Source organism: Homarus americanus, unplaced genomic scaffold, assembly GCF_018991925.1.
Source record: "Homarus americanus isolate GMGI-L3 unplaced genomic scaffold, GMGI_Hamer_2.0 scaffold53233, whole genome shotgun sequence".
NCBI lineage: Eukaryota > Metazoa > Arthropoda > Malacostraca > Decapoda > Nephropidae > Homarus > Homarus americanus.
This window is the reverse complement of record NW_024751660.1, coordinates 2,880,732-2,903,256: the sequence shown is the minus strand read 5'-3', so window position 1 is coordinate 2,903,256 and position 22,525 is coordinate 2,880,732. Positions and strand designations below refer to the sequence as shown.

The following is a 22,525-nucleotide window of genomic DNA, read 5'->3' as shown; positions in this document are numbered from 1 at the left end:
TAGGTGCAAGGTGTGGTCAAAGATAGTGGTTCAGGTCCTGCTGTGAAGTGTTCCAGGTAAACCCTGTGATAGGAGGTGAATTGTTATTGTCACAGGCACAAGGTATAGCACTGGTTGCCAAGAGAGGAAGCAGCAAAAACTTAGAAGTGTGTTGACATCCACAGAAAAAAGGCTGTAACAAGAATTACAGAACATAAGAATCTTGGTCTTACGAGTGACACTCGTGAGCAAAAGCACAGTTCTCACACGAGCATGTGTCAATGGTGGAGAGTGAACTTTGAAGCCAGCAATCCCGGACATTTTACCTTCCCTGATACCACCATGCATGCACCGTTGTGTAAGGGAAACACTTGCAAATGGCCAATCAATTATATTAGCAATAGAACAATCGAGAACATTTACTTGTTAGATATACAGTATACGTATTACCATCAAATACAGTAAGTCCGCGCTTAACGTCGTCCCACTTAACGTTGTTTCAGTACTACGTCGCTAAGCTTCAGAGACCAGAAATTCGTTTAACGTCCCGGTGATCCGATACTACGTCGTTTTGCGTCGTCACGGACTACTTTCTACGGCGCTTCACCCTCTCGTCTGGCTACGCTCTCTCGGCTCGGCGCAGTCTCAATGACTCACCACCCTCCTGTATTAGCCGCAATCAATTAATATTACCAGTATATGAATATGGGCTAAGGACATATTTTCATTACAGTAAAACCTCGATTAACCGACCACATATGGGGGGAAGGGGCCGACGGATAATCGAAAAGGTCGGTTAATAGTACATCAAGTCTAAAGAAATAAAAACATAGCCTACACTTTCAAAGTACCTTTCCCTAACCTACCTCATTTAAGTCCCTCTATTCGTTTTTGTTCATTTGCCATTCATATTTCAATAGAATTTGCTTTAAAACATTAACCACTTCAGTAAATAAATATGAACCAGCACAGAAACCGTGAATAAAAAATGGAAAAGTCAAAGAACATATGTCATCACGAAAATTGTAACCAAGTCCCAGGTTGCTCATCTGACTTTCTGCCTCATTTACACACAATTGCAGGGTCTCAATTGTTTCTCTTACTATTGACAACACAACATACATACATACAGGTACATTGTTTCTCACTCTTGATTTTTTTTTCATTTTTGCATTTCTTTACGGTTCTTTATTACCATTATTATTATTAATATTATTACATAATCGCCCCCCCCCCCCAGGCCCAGATGTGGGTCAGTGACCTGTGCCCGGGTAGGCTAATCCCCATTTAAAAAAAAAAAAATTAGGGGTTCGGGATTGATGGTTAATCCGAAAGTCGGTTGAGGGTCAGTTAATCGAGGTTTTACTGTATGTACATTCTACCACCCAGACTATTGAGCATACAGCTACATTAAGCATTTGTTCTGTCACCCCTCCTTGGGTGGACAGTTTGTTGTTTCACACATTCTCGGGTATACAACCCATAAATTTACTTCTCAGCCCTCCGTGTGAGAGTAGGACCGTTTAGATCCTATGTCCGTGTTGACATATAGATTACTCTCCAACAAACAGATGCAGAGAGGTCGGCCAGTCCCACAGTTTTCAGTAGCACACAGCCAGACACAATACCATAAAGACGTGTTGTGAGCCAAGCTCTCCAGGCTGTACCTCTCTCTAATTATATCAGCTAATTACAAGCTAATAGCTAATGCTCATTAGTCTTTCAACAACCAACCTTGTAAAAACCAGACTACCCAATATAACTAGAAAGTCGCCCGCCACGTGTGTTTACATTAAACCAGGGAACAACGAGTGAAGATAACAGAACCTGTGTGCACTTGTGTAACTTACAAGCTAAGATAATTACAAGTGCTACCCAGGGCAGCTGTGACGATTTCAACTGTCAACCAATCTGTAACTGTATCAAAGGTGACACGCCGTGAGATTACCAAATATCTCACCCAACTTCATCAAAGTTACCAGCGACTACCCTACACTCGTTCAGGCAAGTGTTAACAAGTGAGATAGTTCGATATCAAACCACAGCCCAAACACTACTCCTCCCCTCTCTCCATTCACCTCCTCTGCCTCACTACCCACCACACACTCGCTCTACCACCTCCGCCCATTAGGGAGTACCACTACAAACTTAGTAGTTGTATATGTATGCACTGTTTTCTATAGAAATGACAATGATTTTCTGTATATGTAATGTATTTCATGGGGCAAAGGGAGGCTCAGGAACGTAACTCCCGTATTTCATCTATTTCTTATTGGGAAAATTGATCCGCTTAACGTTGTTTCGTAAACCATCGCATTTTTAGGAACGTAACCCTGGCGTTAAGCGAGGACTTGCTGTGCAAGAAGTTACAAATAACATAAAACATATACAGTACTGTAATTGAAACCTATTAAAAATTTTGTACTGTAATTGAAACCTATTACAAATTTAAGTGTCTATTACAATAAATTTCCGTTACACCAAGCTGCTGTGGCTTTGCCAAGGACTGAACAACAACAACAAAACTTGAGTGAGTAATGTATTCTTATAGGTAACAAGGAGGAGTGTTTTTTTCTGCTTATGAATTTATGACAGGATCATACTTTATGTATTGTCTGTCATAATTTGTTTTTGATAGAATGTAACAATTCTCTTATCATAAACATGCTTTGTTGGAAAAAGCACAATATTATGAGCCCTTCTGTGATGTGCAGAAAATGTGCATAAATCAGGGAAGGATCCAGGTACTCTGGTATTGAGATTTAACAAGAATTCAAAAACTCCCTCACTTTTACTTTACTTTTATCCTCTTTGCCACTGATCGGCTCATTAGCCGCTTGGGTGGTCAGTCATGTCTCTGATAGGCAATGTTGGCAAATACTGGGCATACACTGGCTCCTGAATCGGAACCTGCTCCAGTGTTGGTCAAGTCCGGCCTTGAATGAGCTCCCACTCGGTGTAACTAACTCAGTCAATATTACCTTCCTACCAGAGAATATTGTACAGTACATAATAAAAATAATACTGAACTTTTAGTTCAGAATGGAGCTGAACCCCATTTCTATAAATAGCTGTACACTACTGTACTGGTAGATATGATGCAGTATAAAAACTATATACAATTTGCACAATATCAGTTGGTGGCCATTATGTTAATAAAACTCCAGGGTTGATTAGACCCTCATATCCTATATAGAAGTGAATTAAGTTTCAGTGTTGCTCAAGATCATAGATGCTCTGACTCTCCATGATGTATCGTGGTAGGAACTTGTTCGTCTTTTTGAACAATTTGCGCCAACCCTAGAGAGTAAAATAAGTAACAAAATTATTGTATTATTTAGCAGCCTTACCAATAATAAAATTTATTTAAGTTAAATTGATTAATCTGCACCCCCAGAAATAATAAGATAAGAGTAAAATACTAAATTAAAATTTAGTCACACCCACATTACTCAGGATTTTGAGATAACACAAGTTCTTAGGACTATGAATCACCCAAAATACACATAAACATGATATACAGGTACTTTTTTTCCTTTTATCTCCTTCACCACTGATCGGCTCGTTAGCCACTTGGGCGATCGGTCACGTCTCTGTTACGCACTGTTGACAAGTACTGGGCATGCACCGGCCCCTGAATGTACTTGAACCTGCTCCAGTGTTGGTCAAGTCTTGTCTTGAAAGAGCTCACACTCACTGCCGTCACAACACTTCCTGGTAGATTGTTCCAAGAGTTCACAACTCTCACTATGAAAAAGATTGCCCTCACAGTTTTCTGGACTTGCGGCTTCTTTAGCCTTGAGCTGTGACCCCTTGTGGGGTGAGTGTCCGCCAGCTCCAGGTAAGGACACTCGACCGAGTAATGCCCCTTGAGATGCTTATACACCTCAATTAGGTTGCCCCTTGTCCATCTGCAGTATAAGCTAAGCAAATTCAGGCGCTCCAATCTCTCAGGGTAGGTGAGGTGCCGAAGTGCAGGCACCAGTCTGGTGGCCCTCCTTTGAACATTTTCAATCAACTGACAGTTCCTAGTATGTCTCGGGGACCAGATGGGGTGACAGTACTCCAGGTGGGGAAGCACTTCACTCTTGAAGATCGTTTCGAGGGACGGGTCTAGATATCTGAACGACCTTCTTTTAAGACCCAATAATTTATTTGCCTGATTTACCTTCTTCTCACAATGGCCCGAGAACTTCAACTCATTGTCAACATACACACCTAGGTCCTTCTCACATTCATTCTCAAATAGGGCAATTTCTTCATTCCGTTGGGAGCTAAGGTACGCCTCCTTACCGTTGGTACGCCCCAGGTGCATCCTCTTTCACTTCGTGACATTGAATCTTAGCAGCCATTTCACTGACCGTTCTTGGAGCTCAGAGAGATCCTACTGGAGCTCTTCACAGTCCGCTTGGTTCTTCATTTCCCAAAATAACTTGCCGTCATCCGCAAACATTTGTATGGAGGATGTACAGCGGCAGGCTTGTCATTTATGAAACAAACAAACAACAGCGGTCCCAATACACTGCCCTGTGGCACCCCACTCATGACAGGTACAGATGATGATTTCGTGCCATTAACCACCACACACTGATTGCGGTCATGCAGAAAGTCTTCTATCCACGCTAAGACATTTCCCTGAATTCCGTACTCTTCCAGTTTGATTTTCAGCCTTTCATGGGGTGTTCTGTCTTATGCCTTAGCAAAATCTAGGTACAGTTTATATTGTTGATATTACCACCGTGTTCCAGAATATGGGTCCAAATATCCAATACCTTGAGCAATTGTGTTAAGCAGGAGCTCCCCGGCATAAAACTGTGTTGGCAATCCCTTACAAGGTTGTTTCGTAGTAGATGTTACATCATGGCTTCTATTATAATGCTCTCAAGTACTTTGCATACTATGCTGGTCAGGCTCACCGCTCTAGTTATTCGTGGTGTGACGCTCTCCTTTCTTGAAGATGGGACTCACATAAGCCATTTTCCAAGCACTGGGGACCTTTTGTTCATCCAGGCATTTACAGAACAGGATCTTCAGGGGCTTGGTAAGCTCGTTGCACAACTCTCTTACCACTCTGGGATGCACCATGTCAGGGCCGGGACTCTTATGGACCTTTAGCTTTGACAGTTTATTTCTTATAGACTCTTCTGTGAACACAATGTGGGTCAGTGCTGTGTCGAACCTTCTATCCTTAAACGCAGGAAGGTTAATCACATCCTCTCTTGCGAACACCGAGGAAAAGAAGCTGCTTAATGCCTCAGCTTTATCCTGGTCAGAATCTGCATAACTACCATCTTCAAGCCTCAGGTCTGATAACCATACTCGCATTTTTAATTTTGACTTTGCATCACAGTAAAACGCCTTTGGGTTTGACTTGACCTTGCTTGCAACCAACCTTTGGAATTCCTTTTCACCCCTTCTACACTCTGCCTTTGCTTGGTTTCTGGCTCTTGCTTACATTCTCCTGTCCTGCTCATCGTTTGACCTAACCCACGTCTTGAATGTCTGGGTTTTCTTCTTAACTTTGTCGACCGCCGCATGGTTCATGTGGAGGGATCCCCTTGTAGTGGATTCTTCCCCTACAAACGCTGTTTGTCGCTGACTAGCCGACCCCACGAATTCCCCAGTGTATGCCTCGTGGTCAAAGTCAGCAACCAGCACCGTCTTACATGACGGAGGTCAACTATTAAGCCACGCCTACCTTTGCTATATAAGACCTCACCTCGTGGTGACCTCTCTCTTACTACCTACAGCCACCAGCAACCAACACCTCCTCCTCCTCCTCCGCTCCTGCCTGGCGGCCCTCGCTCCCGCCGGCGACCATGGCGACCCACAAGCTGGTCCTCTTCTGAGCACCCTCACCAACCAGCTCTCCCTACTCAATGCTTGTAACCATGCTGCCTTCCCAGCACCAAGCTGCATTGTACATCCAATACAATATGTATACAGAGAGCACATTGCGAGTTTCCTTTCTCCATCCCATCCTGAGTGTGAACCATTATCACGTACCCCACACCCTCATATTCCTAGAGGCACTGGGTTAGGTCTTGGGTATATATTTATCAATCAAATGGGTCACTTTACTAGTTATGATATTCAGCATAGTGTCTGCATTCTTGTGCCTTAATGAGTCAGGCCAGTGGATACCCCTCATCTCTTCCCTCATCCTGTCGTAATTTCCCTTGTAATATTTGCACCTTGGCCTGGCTTTATCATGAACTATATAACAGTTAAATCGGAATGACAACACTACATGGTGACTGGGGCTAGATATACTACACCCAAAATACACAAGATTATAAAACATTCAATACACAGTCCCCAAAAGAAGTACAGTACTAGTACTAGATGAAATGCTTTAATACAGTATATGTGTACAGTATTCTCCAATGCTTCATCATATGTTGGTATGCCTACTTTGACACTATTCAAACAAACTCAAAAGTACAGTACTCAAGATTAAAACACACTCAAGAATACACAGGATTATAAGACATTGTACCAGTGGATGTGGCACTAATTGGGAAATTATGCGACACAAGGACCCACCTGGTTCCTGTTGTGGTATATGGCACGGATGGCAAAGACTGGGATGATACCACAGGAGATGATGAGAGTGAGAGACCACCCCACAACCCTGTAGGAGAAGGGCAGGGGCAGTTCAGCATACACTTGAGGCTCTCCCACCACTGTCCATACCAGTAGTCCCTGTGTATGAGTTAGTCAGGTGATCATTCTCTCAAGAAGGTATGTATTGATATTAATCAATACACACACAAGAGGACACACAAACACATAAGAAAAGATACAAACAGTAGAGCACATACCGTACATACCCCACCACCCAGCTGTGTGTTTCTTCTTCAGTTTACAAGAGAGTTTGCAAACAACCAACCTGCTTTTGTGGAGAAATTGTTCCAACACAGTACTAAAGCACATACAATTCTCAGAAGAGTGTTTTAGAGCTAAATTATCTATCCTCAAGGTGCATACGTGCCTTGGCCCTAAAAGTGTGCATTCCTGAGTTTAAGAGATTGGACCTCCAATTAACTGTAATGTCCTTTCTAGTAAAAATAACCACACCTCTCTTACTCATTTGCCTCAGAGATATTTGCAAATGGGTCATAGCCATCAGAAATAAACTCAATCCTCTAGCTCTCAGACACATTAAATTTAAATTCTGAAAATAAAACCAATCCTATAAGGGATTATTAGCCTTACCATTTAGAAATTAATTTTACATAACCAATTCTGTTCAAAATCTATGTACAGTATATGTACGCACACCTGAACATGCTGATTAAGGATCTGTTGTCTGCCATTGGATGTCCGTATCCTTCGACCAAATGACATCCCAATAATTTTAATTACAGTACAGTACTTTTCTAACGCTAATTACTCACCGCCTATGGTTTTTCCAGGTCACTTTTTGCTGTTTATGTGTTATTCTAGATGTACTTAAGTAGTTAGACCAGAGATTCGTAACCCTTATATTTCCGGCTGCATGCGGCCAGAAAATTTATATATGCAGTCGGCATAATGGCACCCAAATCATGTGATAAGCAGCCGGCTATATTGATAAACAAAGACTGTTTGAACCCTTGAGTCAGCAAACACATAATCTGATACACTTTGTATGACTGAGAAACATACTATACCTGAACACACACACACACACAGAAAATGGTTGTAATGATTAGTCGGAATTCACATACAATCCTTTGAAGAGATTCAGAATAAGAAAAAAAAATCTCATTTGTTTCATATTCTTTTATCTTTAAGCAGACGAGGTCAGTCATTATCAGTCAAATATTAATAAGGAAAATCTTGGTGACACACAGTTGTAGCTCCTGGACCTACTGATTAATATCCTAAAACATACTCACAAAAACACAGAGTCGTTGTTGGACCTTTAGGGAAAAACTAACCCACATCAGGTAACACTGAAGCAACTAGATTTCACAGTGTTTTCAATGTTTGAGTCAACCTACTGTTACCAGTAGACTTATGTAAATATAATGTATACTATACTGCTCAAAGCTCACTAACACTCACACAGAGGGACTTGTGGAAACAGCTTTTACTCAATTTTAACCAGATTCCACAAAAATTGCAGAGGATATTCAGTCTCAAATTTCTTGAGTTTTAGCAACCATTTTCTCTGTACTGTTAAATGTGAAACATAATTTTATGCTGCATTACCATTTGTTGCCACCCAATAGGTTACTTAAAAAAAAATTCTGCATACTAGTATACTGTAATTGTCTGAATATATGGTTTAGTTCTGTACTGTATTGCTTACTGCTCGGTTTCATGTTTTACTCTTTATCTGAACATAATACATAACTACACTGGGTTTCTTAGTATCAAGAGAGGCTGAACTTACCAACAAAGATAAAGGGGCCAGGAATTTGAGTGTGAGAGCCAAGTACCAGTAGACAGGTCGTGGGATCCACACCTGCATCTCCTCCTCTACTAGTTTCATGAATTCCTTGAAGCCTGCCGAGGATACAAAACCATTAAAACATTCCTAGAGCAGTTTATAAATATCTTTAACCCTTCCAAGGGTGTGACAAAGGTAAAACAACTCCTAAGAATGAAATAAAAAATTAAACACCCCTTAACCAGTATATGAACTTTATACTCTACCAAGATGAAGAGACATAAAATACATCCTGAATCAGTTTCAGGAACTGTCTTGTTTTCCTATCTGGGAAACATTTGTTAAAACATACAATGAATTAGTTTCATGAATTACAGTACAGTAGTTTTATAAATTACTTAGGCTCTGATATGGCAATATGACATTTGAAAAACTTTTAAAATAAATTCTACAAATTTGTTGAAATACCTTTGCCAAGATCATTTTACAACTGACAAACCTCTTTTGATAGGTAAATATACATTGTACAGTCCCCTTCACTAGTGCGTTTACAGGAGCTCATCATCTAACATTCCACAAATCATTGTTTTTGTGATATTTGTTTTAATATTGTGATATTTGATTCCATAGTATGTTTACTATTGCGAATTTCCTTCTGTCGAATGTAAACAAACAGTCAGTCAGTTAGTGCAAAATAAGTACTGTATACAGTATACAGAAAGATCTCTCAACAGCAGACTAATTGGTGTGGCAAGGTGCTAGTACAATAGTGTGAATCACCTGGGCAATTGTTTTCATCTCTATTTTGCACTTCTGGCAAGTACTGGGCATGTACTGGTTTCAGAATGTATCTGTACCTGCACCAGTGTTGGTAAAGTTTGGTCTTGAATGAGCTCACACTCGGTGCCGTCACAATGCTCTGTGGCAGATTGTTCCAAGAGTTCACAACCCTAACTCCAAAAAAGTGTGCATTAAATTCTTTTTAAATTTGTGACTTCTTCAACCTTAAGCTGTAACTTCTAGTGAGACGGGTATTCTCCAGATATGGACACTCGATGAACAATTGCAGTATGAGTGGAAAATATAATCGTAAGTACGCAGTTTAGAATTTTTTCAGAATCTTACTGGTATAAGTAGCAATATTTTTTCCTGAATCAGTAGTCAAGTCTTTGTATGGTAACATTTTAAGTTGACCCTATTTGTTGTTGTGATACTAGTTTATGCATGTCTGGTGATATCCTAACTTTCCACTTTCCACATAAATGTGTAATATTTTTGCAAATATTGCTGCTTATGTTCAAGATATATCCAAGTGACTGGAAAAAATAACATTGTCTGACCAGCATCTTCATAAGGCCACAATGCCCTATTTACACTTACCGGAAAACTAGAAGATATAAAGGTATTGGTTTGTGTAAGTCACAGCATACCTTAAGTGAATATGTGTCATCAGTACATGCCCAGTACTTGCCAACAGTGCACAACAGAGACGTATCCGACTGCCCATGTGGCTAACAAGCCGATCATTGGCTAAGAGGATAAAGCATAAGGCAATACGGAGAGATTTATATTAGCTTCAAGAGTGGTCAAATGAACAGATGCTAACTTTCAACATTGCAAAATGCAAGAGGATGCACCTTGGCCACACCATTACCTGGGAAGTGTTTGACATGTCCCAGTGCGAAGAAGACACATCCCAAACTGAAACTACCTGTTAGATGTGAGAAAGATCTGAATGTAGGGGTGCAGAGGACAAACAAAGCACTGTTTACCCGTTACCCTCGATAATAAATTAAAATAACCATCTTACTCATTAAAATACGAAGAACAAAATACACTTAAATAATAGAACAAAATACACTAAAATATAACAGCTGTGAGCATATGAACTATATATTTCTGTTGAGACGTTTGTCCTCTGTTGCAACTTTGCTGCATTTCTCCCACGTCTTCTCGAATCTATTTTTAGTAACAGCGGCGAATGATATACTGTGCTATACAGTTAATAATAAACTCTTGGATCATATTGAGAAGGTGAATCTTACTAAGAAACTGAGCTTACACATACTTGAATGGTCTGTCTCTCATAAGGGTTTTCAAAATGAGTTGTGCTTCCTCACTTAAGTACTGTACTGTAATTTTGTTTGATATCTGAGATATACCAAAGACTGTTAATTGATCGAGAATGTCCAGAGGAGTGTCACCTCACTTACCAAAGAGATTTGAATATCTTCAGGTGCCTAGTTTATACTAAAGGGCAATTTAATATAAGTTTATAAGCACCTCCAAGGGCATTACTCAGTCAAATGTTACTCAGTCAAATGTACTAGAGGTCACAGCCTCAAGTTTAAGAAGCTATCAATACAGAAAACTGTCAAGAGCTAACTTCTTGGAAATAAGAGTTGTAAGCTCAAAAAGAACCAGACATGACCAACACTAGCATATGTTCAGGCACATCCAAGAGTCTGTACCTGCTCAGTACCTTCCAGCAGTGCACAAAAGAGAACAAACTAACTGCTTACTCAACTGAAGTGATGAAGAGGATAAGTATTTTTTTAAGTAAGGCAAGCAGCAACAGTGACTACCTAAACCAAACATTTACTGCATTCCAGCAGAAGTAAGGTAGTGTAAACTTTGCAAGAGCAATTCCTATTCCATCCTCCACAGACATTCCTTTACTTACGTACTTATCTGTTATTTACATTCCTATAACAGGTACCAAAGCACCACTGTGATCCAGTTAATACTAACCATACACATAATTCACCAACACGAACTGCAGTAAGGCAAGTATTACCACAGCAGAGCGGCAGATTGGACTGTTCAATAACATCACTAAGTAGATGCCACTACTAGTGTACAAAGGTAGCCCCAGTAGGAAGACAGTACCACATGTCACAGCCACTACTGGTACATAGCGACGACGAAGACATTCAAAGTTATCAAACACAGCTGTCAGTACAGTCGCCATATGCCCTAACTGCATAAGTGAGACATAAAAGTGAGACATATTGAATTATAATATAGAGCACAATTCACTCCTGATGAAAATATCTGTTGCACACTAACCATTCTTCATCTTTTTTCTGTTACTTATATTATAATTGGAGCTTCAATAACAGCAATTGTACATACAGTGATGCTACTGACAGTGTAACAGGTATAGTATTCCAGAAAAGTTTACCTTGCATGTCCTTTTTTTGGATATGAATTGTTTTTGTAACCTGTATGTAAATTTATGTAAAGAAGTCATTTACAGTGTCTGAAACAAAAAAATTAGGGGTTCAATGTTGGCAGGGATATTTAGGTTCATAGATATGTCAGTAAACTTTAAACACACATACAATTTGCAAAAATTTCATCAACAGAACTGAATGTGGCATTATGAAGTGCAAATTTTGGCCCCTGGGAAGCAATACTGTATTTACATTCCCATGCATGTGGAGCACTTTATTTAATTAATAGCCGCCCACTAAAGGTGGCCATGCCAAAATAAGGTGGCCTGTATAGGATCCCTGCAGAGTGAACACATGTCTGCAGGAAGTGTTCAAAACTATTAAGAGGCAAGTGCTGACTGGCTAAGTGGTACTGTAATCATAATTCATATACGTATATCACTCTCAATTGTTCAGAACACAACTAAAAAACAAGAGCACTGAACGGTCTCACACCATAACTTCTGAATCATTTTATAGATTTGAATATAATACATATGAGGTTAAAATTTCCCCCTGAATAATGAGCATTATAATGATATATACTGTAACAATCAATAACAGTACAGTACATGTATACTGGGCTTCAAAATAACCCTTGACAAAATTATCAAGAATAATGGAGGGATCCAACACAGGCCAATGGCCTCCTTCCCTTGGCATGGCCACCTCTAGTGGGTGGCCATTAGGTAAATAAAATAAATAATGCACTTGGGATCAGCAGTCTAAAAGGTTTGCTGGTACCATAGTCAATTCATAATTTCAACTTTGCATCATATTGTATCGTAACCTCTTTGCCACTAATCGGCCTGTTAACCACTTGAGTGGTTGATCTTACTTTTTACTTTTATCCTCTTCGCTACTGATCGGCTCGTTAACCGCTGGGGTGGTCGTTCACGTTTTTGATACACACTGTTGGTAGATACTGGGCATGCACTTACTCATGAATATATCAGAACCTGCTCCAGTGTTGGTCAAATCTGGCCTTGAATGAGCTCACACTCGGTGCCGTCACAACACCTTCTGACTGGTTATTCCCAGAGTTGACAACTCTTACTCCAAAGTAGTTCTATACTTGTGGTTTCTTTAACTTGATGCAAATCTGAGGAAGATGGACACGAGCTGTGGGGTGGGACTGAGGAGATTCCTAGAGACACAGAGATATACTAGTGATACAGCATCATGTGTAATATTACTAACCATACCTAGAGACAGAGATATACCAGTGAACCACCATGAGACAAGAGATATACAAGTGATACAGCATCCAGGGGCAGATCCAAGAGGGCCCTGAGGGTCCAGATCCCCCTTTTTCATCATAAAATTCCAATACAGGTAATGTACTTTTTCTTTAAGTGCAGTATTGTATTCGGGCATTTTTGTAAATCAAAAGTAACTATTTGTGACCTCAGAATATCTCCTAATATCAAGTGCATATGGCTTCAAAAGGCCCATGATATTGGTCAGATTTAAAAAAAATTCTGGTGGGGCTTATAGTGCTCCCCAATGCCCCCTAGCTGGGTGGGCTCACTGTGTTTGCCATGTTCCCCTACCCAGAACTTCTTGGGCCCCCCCTTTTGATATTCCTGGATCCCCCCCTAGCATCATGTGTAATATTACTAACCATACACGTAGTGGACCACTAAGATCTTGATGAGGCCAATTATCAAGATTGAAGCCTTGCAGGTGTAGCCGTGCAGTAATTCCACCACAAAAATACCACTGCCGGCACATAAGGGCAGATCCAAAAGGATTAGGAAAATAATCATCACAAACATCACTGGGAGTCGTAGACGGCGTAAACACTTGAAGTTGTCAAAGAGGGCTGTTGTTGATGTCTCCATGAAACCTATCTGCAGCAACACAAAAGGTCATGGTGAAGTTCTGAGTGGACTACAGTGACAACTGGTGCAATAATGCCATTCATCAAACAACTCAATGATCTGTTGCAAGTAAGAGAATCTGTGCATAACTAGTGTATATTTAGCTAGGTATGGTATAGTTAAGAAAAAGGACATAAATGCAGATGCTCATTGAATGTGTCCTTCACCTAATGGATCTTGTCATATCATTATATACAGTATTACTGTGGTGTCAATCAGGTAATCAAAAGTGCTATCCTCAAAATGTTTTTGGGTAGTTTTTACCAATACTGTACTGTGTTTAAGAGAAGAATAATGGAGTTGGGATAGGGAATCTGTTCAATTTTTCACTCGAGTTCATAAGCTCTATCACTTCAGCAGTATGAGATGCAATCGTGTATATTTCATCTTATATTCTGTACTGTAAAGAAATAATCTATTTGTTACACACGTAAGATCTTATGTGTGAGTTTGTCTGCCTGTCTACATATTTCTTGGTGTACTGTATGGTAAGAGATGTGGGTCAAGGAGCACAGCTTATGTGAGGTAAACACAGAGCTGTATACCAAGTTGGAAAAAATTAATACAATACAGTACAGTACAGTTGGGTCTTCATTTACGCGGTCAATTGAACCCGCGGAGTACCGCGTAAAACGAGAAACGCATAAATGAAATAACAGAACATATGGGATTAATTGAAATAGAGACTGGGCCGACTCCCAAACTCCACTTTTTCAGATACAATACCTACGTTGTAGTAACATTAGTATCTTAACTTTATGATGGTAAGCACACACACATAATATAGAAGAGAAATATCAATAAGAGAATAACATACTGTATCAGGTAAAAGAAAAATGAAGGTTTAACACTTACGGTAGGTTAGTTTAGGTTAGAAAAAATCAAGGTAAGGCGGGATATGGCGGGAGGTTTGAATCCAAAAATGGCGCGGTGCAGCAGGACCGCCAGCTGCTCTCCTTTTAAATGACCAAATTTACCGCGTAAATCAAGCATCCCGGTTCTGGCAAGGCACCGCGTAAATGACCAAATGCGTAAACGAAACCCGCGTAAATCAAGACCCAACTGTATTTCAGTCTCTGGTATAGCATATTATTTTTTACAAATATTGGTGTACCATAAATAGCAGACAGTATGTAACACATTGTTCTTAATTATTATAAAAAACAATACAATACTATACATGTTATTTCAAGAATAATACCCAGAGAAACATAATTTTTGCCCCTTCAAAGAAAAAACTCACGCATCCTTGACACACAAAATCAGCCAACATCATGTGATAACCAGGCCACCCACTAAGCTTAGTCCATCGCTACATAGAATCACCACCAACAACACAAGCGCAACTCCACCACACAACTCATCAATACATAGTGCAGCATACTGTATATATTTGCCTTCCAGATGCCAAATAAGGTAAATGAACACTTTTTGTTACCAAATTATAATGATAATTCTGCATGTTTTCTACTATTTCATGTAAAAAAATAAATAAAATGTAAGACTTGAAAAACCCTGTACAGTGTATAATGAAGTATCACTGGGTTTTTTTTTTTTTGCCTCTGGAACTTAACTAATTATTTCTATTTAAATAAATTAAACTATAATTGTGATGATCAAAATTCACAAAGTCTTCTGGTACAGAGTACCTAACTTGCAAGTCATCAAGACTCCACAGTAATAAACATAACATCAACCAAGATATTGTGTCTTTCAGAGTCTAAGATAAGAAGTTTAAGAGTGCAGCCACACTAGCGTAAAAAAATTTCACCAAAATGTGATCAACAAGAAGAAACGCCAGTCCAGTGCATGTGGTAGCACCCTACCAGAGTTAGAACCCTGTACCTCATTTTGTTTTGTCAATCACATGTTGGTGACAGATTGTACACTAGTGTGGCTGCACCCTAACATGAACTAATAGCAAGAATAATGAGAACTAATAGCAAGAATAATGTTGACTAAACCTACAAATCACTGGTAGCCTAGGGCAACTTTTTCATTAACTAAAACCAAATTTAACATAAATTAAGATAAGTCATTCAGAACTTACAATAACAAGTTTAACACTGACTATAGTGCATTTTTTCCCAGTTGAGAAGAGATGCCCTGCCCCCTCCTCAAGAATTACAGCTGATTGGCTGTTGCAAAACTGTCCGATTTTGTCCTGAAGTAATGATGTATTTCTAAATGAGTTTATTCATAATATAATCGTTGGGATGACCATTTTTGACGAGAAAGATTTTTTGATAAATTATGTAAAGATACATACATTCATTATTTAAAACATGAGCACGTAGGAAGTTTATCAGAAATCTTATACAGGAATTAACTGTTAAACTCTAGGAGCAAATTTTTGCTTTCGGAGGACGCATTTAATATATATATATACATACAGTACTTATTTTTACCCACAATAAGGCATACTAAGACAAATTACATATAAGTAAAAATACATTATGCAAAAGCTAACATTTTAAAAGATCAGAATCACATTGAAATATTACACTGCCTCTGAAAGTTGGTGGATGAGTGTGACCTTGGCCACTGTAACCGTCAGCAGAGGCGGGAAACATGAAGTTGTTCGCAGTTATATTTCCCGCCTCTGCTGACAACCGTGTAATATTTCAATGTAATTCTGATCATTTAAAAATACATCATTACTTCAGGATGAAATCGGACAGATTTGCAACAGCCAATCAGCTGTAATTCTTGAGGAGGGGGCGGGGCATCTCTTCTCAGCTGGGAAAAACGCACTATAATAACAAAATTAGTATTGATTAAGACAAGACGTTTATAGCCTACATTAAAACAAAGACTGATGACCACTAACCATGCTGTCAATGCCAAGTGCAAGGATCATGAGGAAGAAGAGAACAGGCCATACATTGTTGGTCATGCGGCTGAAGAATGCTGGGTAAGCAATAAACACCAACTCCGCCCCCAGCCCTCCCAGCCTATACTCGCCATTGAACACATCATCCACGGTGATTGACATATCCACTGCCATTTGACTGAGGGAGACGAACACCACAAATCCGCACAGGATGGATGTTGCCGTGTTGCAAAGTATAATCACAATGGAATTCCTGGTGAAAAATAACAATAAATACAAATGTTAGTTCTGTATTGCTCCAAGTGTTATTCACAATAAAACACTTACAATTACATCATATGAGTTCAACATTGTTTGTACAATATATCTAAGCAGCTAAGAGGCCAATTAGTGGCCATGAGGATATACATAATAATAATAATAATAATAATAATAATAATAATAATAATAATAATAATAATAATAACAGTATTTATTTAGTAAAATTGAAATGCAGGTTTACAATTGGATAAGCATCTTTAGTAAGGGCGGTATCGAGCGGGATGGTTGTCCGCCGCTCGTTTGCTTGTTCGCGACCCCTAGGGGGCTAGGAGCTTTGGAGGGGGTAGACTGAGGTGAGAAGGTCCATGCTGCCTCGTCACACATCAGACACTACCCAGCCATCACCACAGCTGTACTCGCACCCCGCTGTTCAATCCACTCTGGTTGTGTACTCATCTGGGGCTCATGGGCTGATTTCCCAGTCCTTTACTATTCGGCTGTCAATCTCCAGATACCTTCTCCAGCTACTACCGTAGCTACCAGGTCATCGCCACTTCCTCCACGCACTATCCACTGTCCGTGCCCTGGCGTCTCTCCTGTGTGGCAAGACATCGCCCACCAACGCCGGTGCCAATGAGGAAGCTGCCCTGGACCTTCCCCCTGAGAGCGGACCACCGCATTAACAGAATATTCCACCGGGCTGCCGCCGTAGAAAATATCTGTACTTTGTTTGACTCCCGTAATTGTTTGACTCCCATAATTGTTTGACTCCCATAATTGTTTGACTCCCGTATGTGTTTATTTAATATTTGTGCGAGTGGTGTCAATTATTGTGATTATTTTCGGAGTAAAGAGGTGTCAATCTCTAACGGTTGTTTGTTACCCCTTGGAAACCCAGGGTTCTTGATTTTCCTTTTATAAGATCCTGATTAGGCTGGCAAGGGATTTATATCCGAAAGTCCAGGCCTTTACGTCTTTATAAACTACTGTGTAACAGTTATACAGTGCACATAAGTCGTGGGAGTGTAGTTTCCTGTGTGTCAAGGGGTCACAGCTAAGATTGAAGAAGCCGCAAGTCCAGAAAACTGAGGGCAAACTTTTTTGGAGAGTTGTGAACTCATGGAACAATATACCAGAAAGTGTTGTGACAGCACTGAGTGTGAGCTCTTTCAAGACAAGACTTAACCAACACTGGAGCAGGTTCAGGTACATTCAGGAGCCTGTGCATGCCCAGTACTTGCCAACAGTGCGTAACAGAGACGTAACCGATCGCCTTCACGGCTAACGAGTCGATCATTTGGTGAAGAGGATAAAAGTAAAAGTAAACAGTATGGCAACTTGACCAATTTAAGCCTACAAAAGTGTCTAGGTATAGTCAGAAACAGCAATTGAATTGTCATCCCCCCCCCCCTCCCCAGTATCTGGGCTACAGCCAGTGAATGCCGATAGTGACACAATGCAACATTGCTCGCCATGATATTTTCAAAACTACGAGGCAACGTTTTGACAAGGGGAAGGTGATAGAGAAGGTTTTGTCCAATCACCAGGCCTTCACTTGCAGTAGCTCTGTCTACTGGGGTGGGGGTAGCATATTACTGCTTCTGACAATACACTCAGTAAAAAAGTATCTTTCAGGAGGGGTCCGATGAATTTGGAACTGAACAATTCTGTTGTCTCACTACGGTTGGTAGGCGTGCTTGTGAGACGTTTCCTACCTATTATGGTAGGCCTAATTTAGTTATTTCATTCAAAATATAAAATTAGTTAGGTTCATTATGATTGGTGAATAACAGTATGTCTTATGAGCTTTTTATCAAAGAAACTTCTTTCGTGGTGTCATTTTGTTTTGCAGAATAATTGTAAAGATACTTTTTTACCAAGCATACACTACATACCTACACAGTCACAATGCTTCTTTGACCTTGAGATGTGACCCCAAGTCAGGCAGGCATCTGCCAGCTCTGGGTATGAGCACTCAACTGAGCATATTTACTGACGTATTAAATCACCCCTTTCCCGCCTATAGTATAAGCTAGGCAACTGTAGGTGTTCTAATCTCTCTGGTTAACTGAGGTTCTGTAATGCGGGCAATGTGACCCTACAAAAGACAATAAGAAAGGCTCTCAATTGGCTCAGCTATGTCAATATTGTTATTATTGTCCACTCTGCATCTGTATTTTTCTGGCTAAATAAACTATATCAATATGGCAAGTTTCCTCTGGGTACTCCAGTTTCTTCCTGTACTTATGCTGGGCAATGAAGGTCATAACAAAGTAATAAAGAGCAGACCAACCACTCGAATGGCTACTAGTAAGCTCATAAGTGATGAAATGGTAAATAAATAAATTAATTAATAGAGGTTTTAAATAAACAAATAAATGAATAAAAAAATACTATTGATATCTATTTAAGTATACCAATATTAAATGAACCTTGAGTACTCTTCTGAAGACATTAAGAAAGTTCCTAAGGAAAATCTGAGGACCTGAGTGTTGTCTCAAAGATATAATTAGTAACTGAGTACAATATCCCCTTCAAGGTCTCATACTGTACCTGAGTTATCTACACAACATACCTGAAAGTGTTTTGCTTGAATGTGTTATAGGAGGAGAGTGTGGTGTGGCCACCATACACTGCACCTAAAGAAAAGGAGACTTGCGTAGCAGCATCAGCCCAGAGTTCTGGGTCCAGAAGCTTGGAGGATTTCACACGATGTGGCGAAAAATAGTTCCTCAAACTTTCCCGCCACACATCTTGATGCATCGTGTCATAACCTGACAACACAAATAAGTTAGTTATTCTTATGTCATGCCTCACTGTAAATACCAAGTAGAATTTTTAATATGCAGATATTATCTGTCTATCAAGTTTACTGGTTCATGACAGCATACATTGTTCCTGGAACAAAATCTCCATGTACTGTATGAGATAACAGCACAACTTTCACTCAACCTAAGTAAATCTCTAAACACATTTGTGTTCCTTTTATCACTCTGTGTCAATGCGGTTTGTACCATGTTTAATTATTTACACTGCCTAAACCATAGACCCCTGTATCCTCAGTTTCTACACGTTGTTTGGGTTTTCTTCCTAAAAATTGAGAGACAACTTTGCACAAGAAACACCAATTGGTCACACTTTTCTCTACAGCAAAACCACATGTCTAGTCCATTGTACATTATTTTAGAGGGAGCAAAAGGAAATGAGCAAAATTTACATGAAACCCTAACCAGTTTGTTGAGATGGATAATGTTTGGGTAGGAATGTTGAAACATCCTGTGACACGTAATGCTGAAACTTATCATTTACCAATGTCATATACTATACAGAGTACTGTAGCAGAAACTTAAAAAAGTTCATATTGAAATTTGCTCATAAATTAAGAAATAAAAACACATAAGTGGCTACCTTTAAGGCAGTGGTTCTCAACCCTTTTCACTCCATTCCCCCTTGAGGAATTTTCAACATCCTCGTGGCCTCCTTCATTTTTCTCCCAGAACAGACAAACAGACGAGTGATAAAGACTAAAGAATGATAAAGAAGGACAGATAAATAAGACAAGAGTTAGAATGGCAAACACACATTCACATACATAACACGCCCATGCACTCACACATAAAGCACACATACAGTCACACACAAACATGCACACAGGTAAACATTCACACTCAAGTTAGCAAGCTGAAGTGTACTTCCTGTAAGCAAGAACACGCCTCCTTTGACAAGCACTACCCAACTTGGAATGATGAGAAGAATAGTGAGTCATACCAATTTAGCACTAAAAATGGTAGGATTATATAAGTAAAGAATGAGTATGAACAGCAATGACACCAAAAATTAGGAAATAATTAATAAAGGAAGTGTACAAATATTTCACCCACGTAAAGCAGCGACCACATGAATTATGAAACAAAATAAGTAACACCAATTACGGAGTATGTTATGCTTGAGTCAAGCTCAAACACAATATATGGTTCAGAGACAATACACTCCACTGTTTTCGTGATGGTATCCCAGGCCAGACTGAGATCATTCGGTCCTATCACCACTTGCAAAGGGATGACGGACACGTACTGAACAAGTCAGTTCAGCAGCTCGGTCCAGCGCCTGTCACACAGACAGGGACTGGACCTGTGAAATCTTAAATAATCCGTAAAAAATAAAAAAATAAATTAGCACCAGAGTATGTAAATAATTAAAATTGTATTGTCGTTATGATTAAACAAAATGACAAAAAAAGAATGAAAATTCTCTTCTGCCAAATCAAAATAAGTAATACAAGTTTTGTTTAATTCCGAGTCCCAACATTATTTGGAAACGTACAATTTATAACAGCTCGCCGTGGCTCCCCTAAATTCTTGCCGTGGATGGCCCCAGGTTGAGAACCACTGCTTTAAGGCCACAGAAACAAATTCTATCAAAATTACAGACACTACATTAACTACACTTGTTTTATTCGATCCAGTGAGGTTACAAAATTAAAATACAGAATCTCTATTAATCTCATCTCAGATTCAGGTATACTGTATCTTACTCCAGGCCAGGAGGAGCACTAAGACGATGTAGGGGACAATGACAGTGACATAGGCCACCTTGCCAGAGCTTCTCACTCCTCGCACCAGGCTCGTCATCACTAGTAGCCAGGCCACGCCCACACACAATACCAGGTGACCCTGAATTTCAAACTCATATGGGGATGACACAACTAACACCTCCTCCCTGCAGAAGAAGAAAAAGTTTGGGTGAATATCTCAATTACAATTTACAAGAATCATTAATGTATGCCATACGTAAGCCTAATGTTTCTGTGTAAAATTCACTATGAACTTTACCGACCAACAAAATCCAAGTGTGCCTCCAGTTTTCCTGTTTGATTTTAGTCTAATTTACTGTACACTTACTGTAATGGTCAAACTCGGGTAGTGACAGTTGTGGACATAATAACTTCATGTTAAAAATTATCAAAAAAAAAGCTGGTGGGTAATCTCTGATTACCTTAGGGAGTTATGAACCTGCCTTGCCAGCTGAGAGGGTGTTTAGATATTCTTCACATAATGCCCAGTTCCCATTTTGTTAAAGCAGGTTGGCAATAGGAAGGAGATCCAGCTGATGGCAGCTGTGGGAAAGGCTGCAAGAGACCATGGTAGCTTGGAGAGCTGCCATCAAGTAAACACAGCAAGCATGGAAAATGGACATAAAATAATGATGATCACAACCCCAAGTCTTTTCTAATCTTTCAGAGACACTCCATCATCCCACATCCTGGTAACGTCCATGAAATTCCAAGAGAGAGATATTCCATCCTTTCATATCCTGGTAAATCAAGGTGAACCCCATTATCCAAGTTTCCTAGATCTTTCAATATGCTACACCAGAAATCATTTTTGGTAATCAGTATTAGCCAACGTCCCTCTGTGCTACTCTGATGCTTCACTTAATAATGGAACTGTCACGAATTCTGGCAACTAATTCCTCAATTGTTGATAATTCATGCAACATTTCCTCTTTACTGATGTGTGTTGAAAAAATAAAATATTCCAATTATATTTTAAGTTAAAAAATGTGAGAAGTATGGTGTAATTCTTCTTCTCGTCTAGCCTTAACACCTACATGAATACCAGTCTTCACAAACTCCATCATAAACTAAGAAATTTTCTCCTGATCAGATGATGATGATGCTGAAGCTCAATGTGACTGAGTTGCTGTTGCACGAGTGATTATTGCATTTCTTTATATTACAAATTGTGACTGGAAATCATACCATAATCATAAAGAATACATAAATGTTTTACATAGTCTTGAAAATGTGAGCCAAAAGGAACCATGTAGCTAATTCACTTTAAAAACAAATAACTGACTGTTGAGAAGCAAGTGTTTGACTGTTAAGAAACAAACGACCGATGAGAAACAATTAACTAACTGTTCAGCGGCAGATCCTGGAATATCAAAGGGGGGGGGGGTCCAAGAAGTTGTG

The 22,525-nt window shown here is 39.6% G+C and overlaps 1 protein-coding gene across 3 annotated transcripts in view; it reads right to left on the bottom strand.

Moving 5' to 3' along the window:
- Window positions 1-2,233: 2,233 nt before the first annotated feature.
- The window catches only part of LOC121854727 (sodium-dependent noradrenaline transporter-like), a 33,365-nt gene continuing 13,073 nt past the window's right edge, over window positions 2,234-22,525 (bottom strand). Inside the window, exons 7-13 of one of the 3 annotated variants that reach the window (XM_042349464.1) lie at window positions 21,086-21,270; window positions 19,127-19,325; window positions 16,288-16,543; window positions 13,199-13,427; window positions 8,363-8,475; window positions 6,526-6,613; window positions 2,234-3,279 (exon numbers count right to left, since the gene is read on the bottom strand). In XM_042349464.1, coding sequence (XP_042205398.1) covers window positions 3,206-3,279; window positions 6,526-6,613; window positions 8,363-8,475; window positions 13,199-13,427; window positions 16,288-16,543; window positions 19,127-19,325; window positions 21,086-21,270 — 1,144 coding nt within the window. In that variant the 3' untranslated portion in view covers window positions 2,234-3,205. Of the gene's footprint in view, window positions 3,280-6,525; window positions 6,685-8,362; window positions 8,476-11,258; window positions 12,677-13,198; window positions 13,428-16,287; window positions 16,544-19,126; window positions 19,326-21,085; window positions 21,271-22,525 lie in introns of those variants that run through there. The other 2 variants (XM_042349463.1, XM_042349465.1) reach the window with 2 other exon arrangements.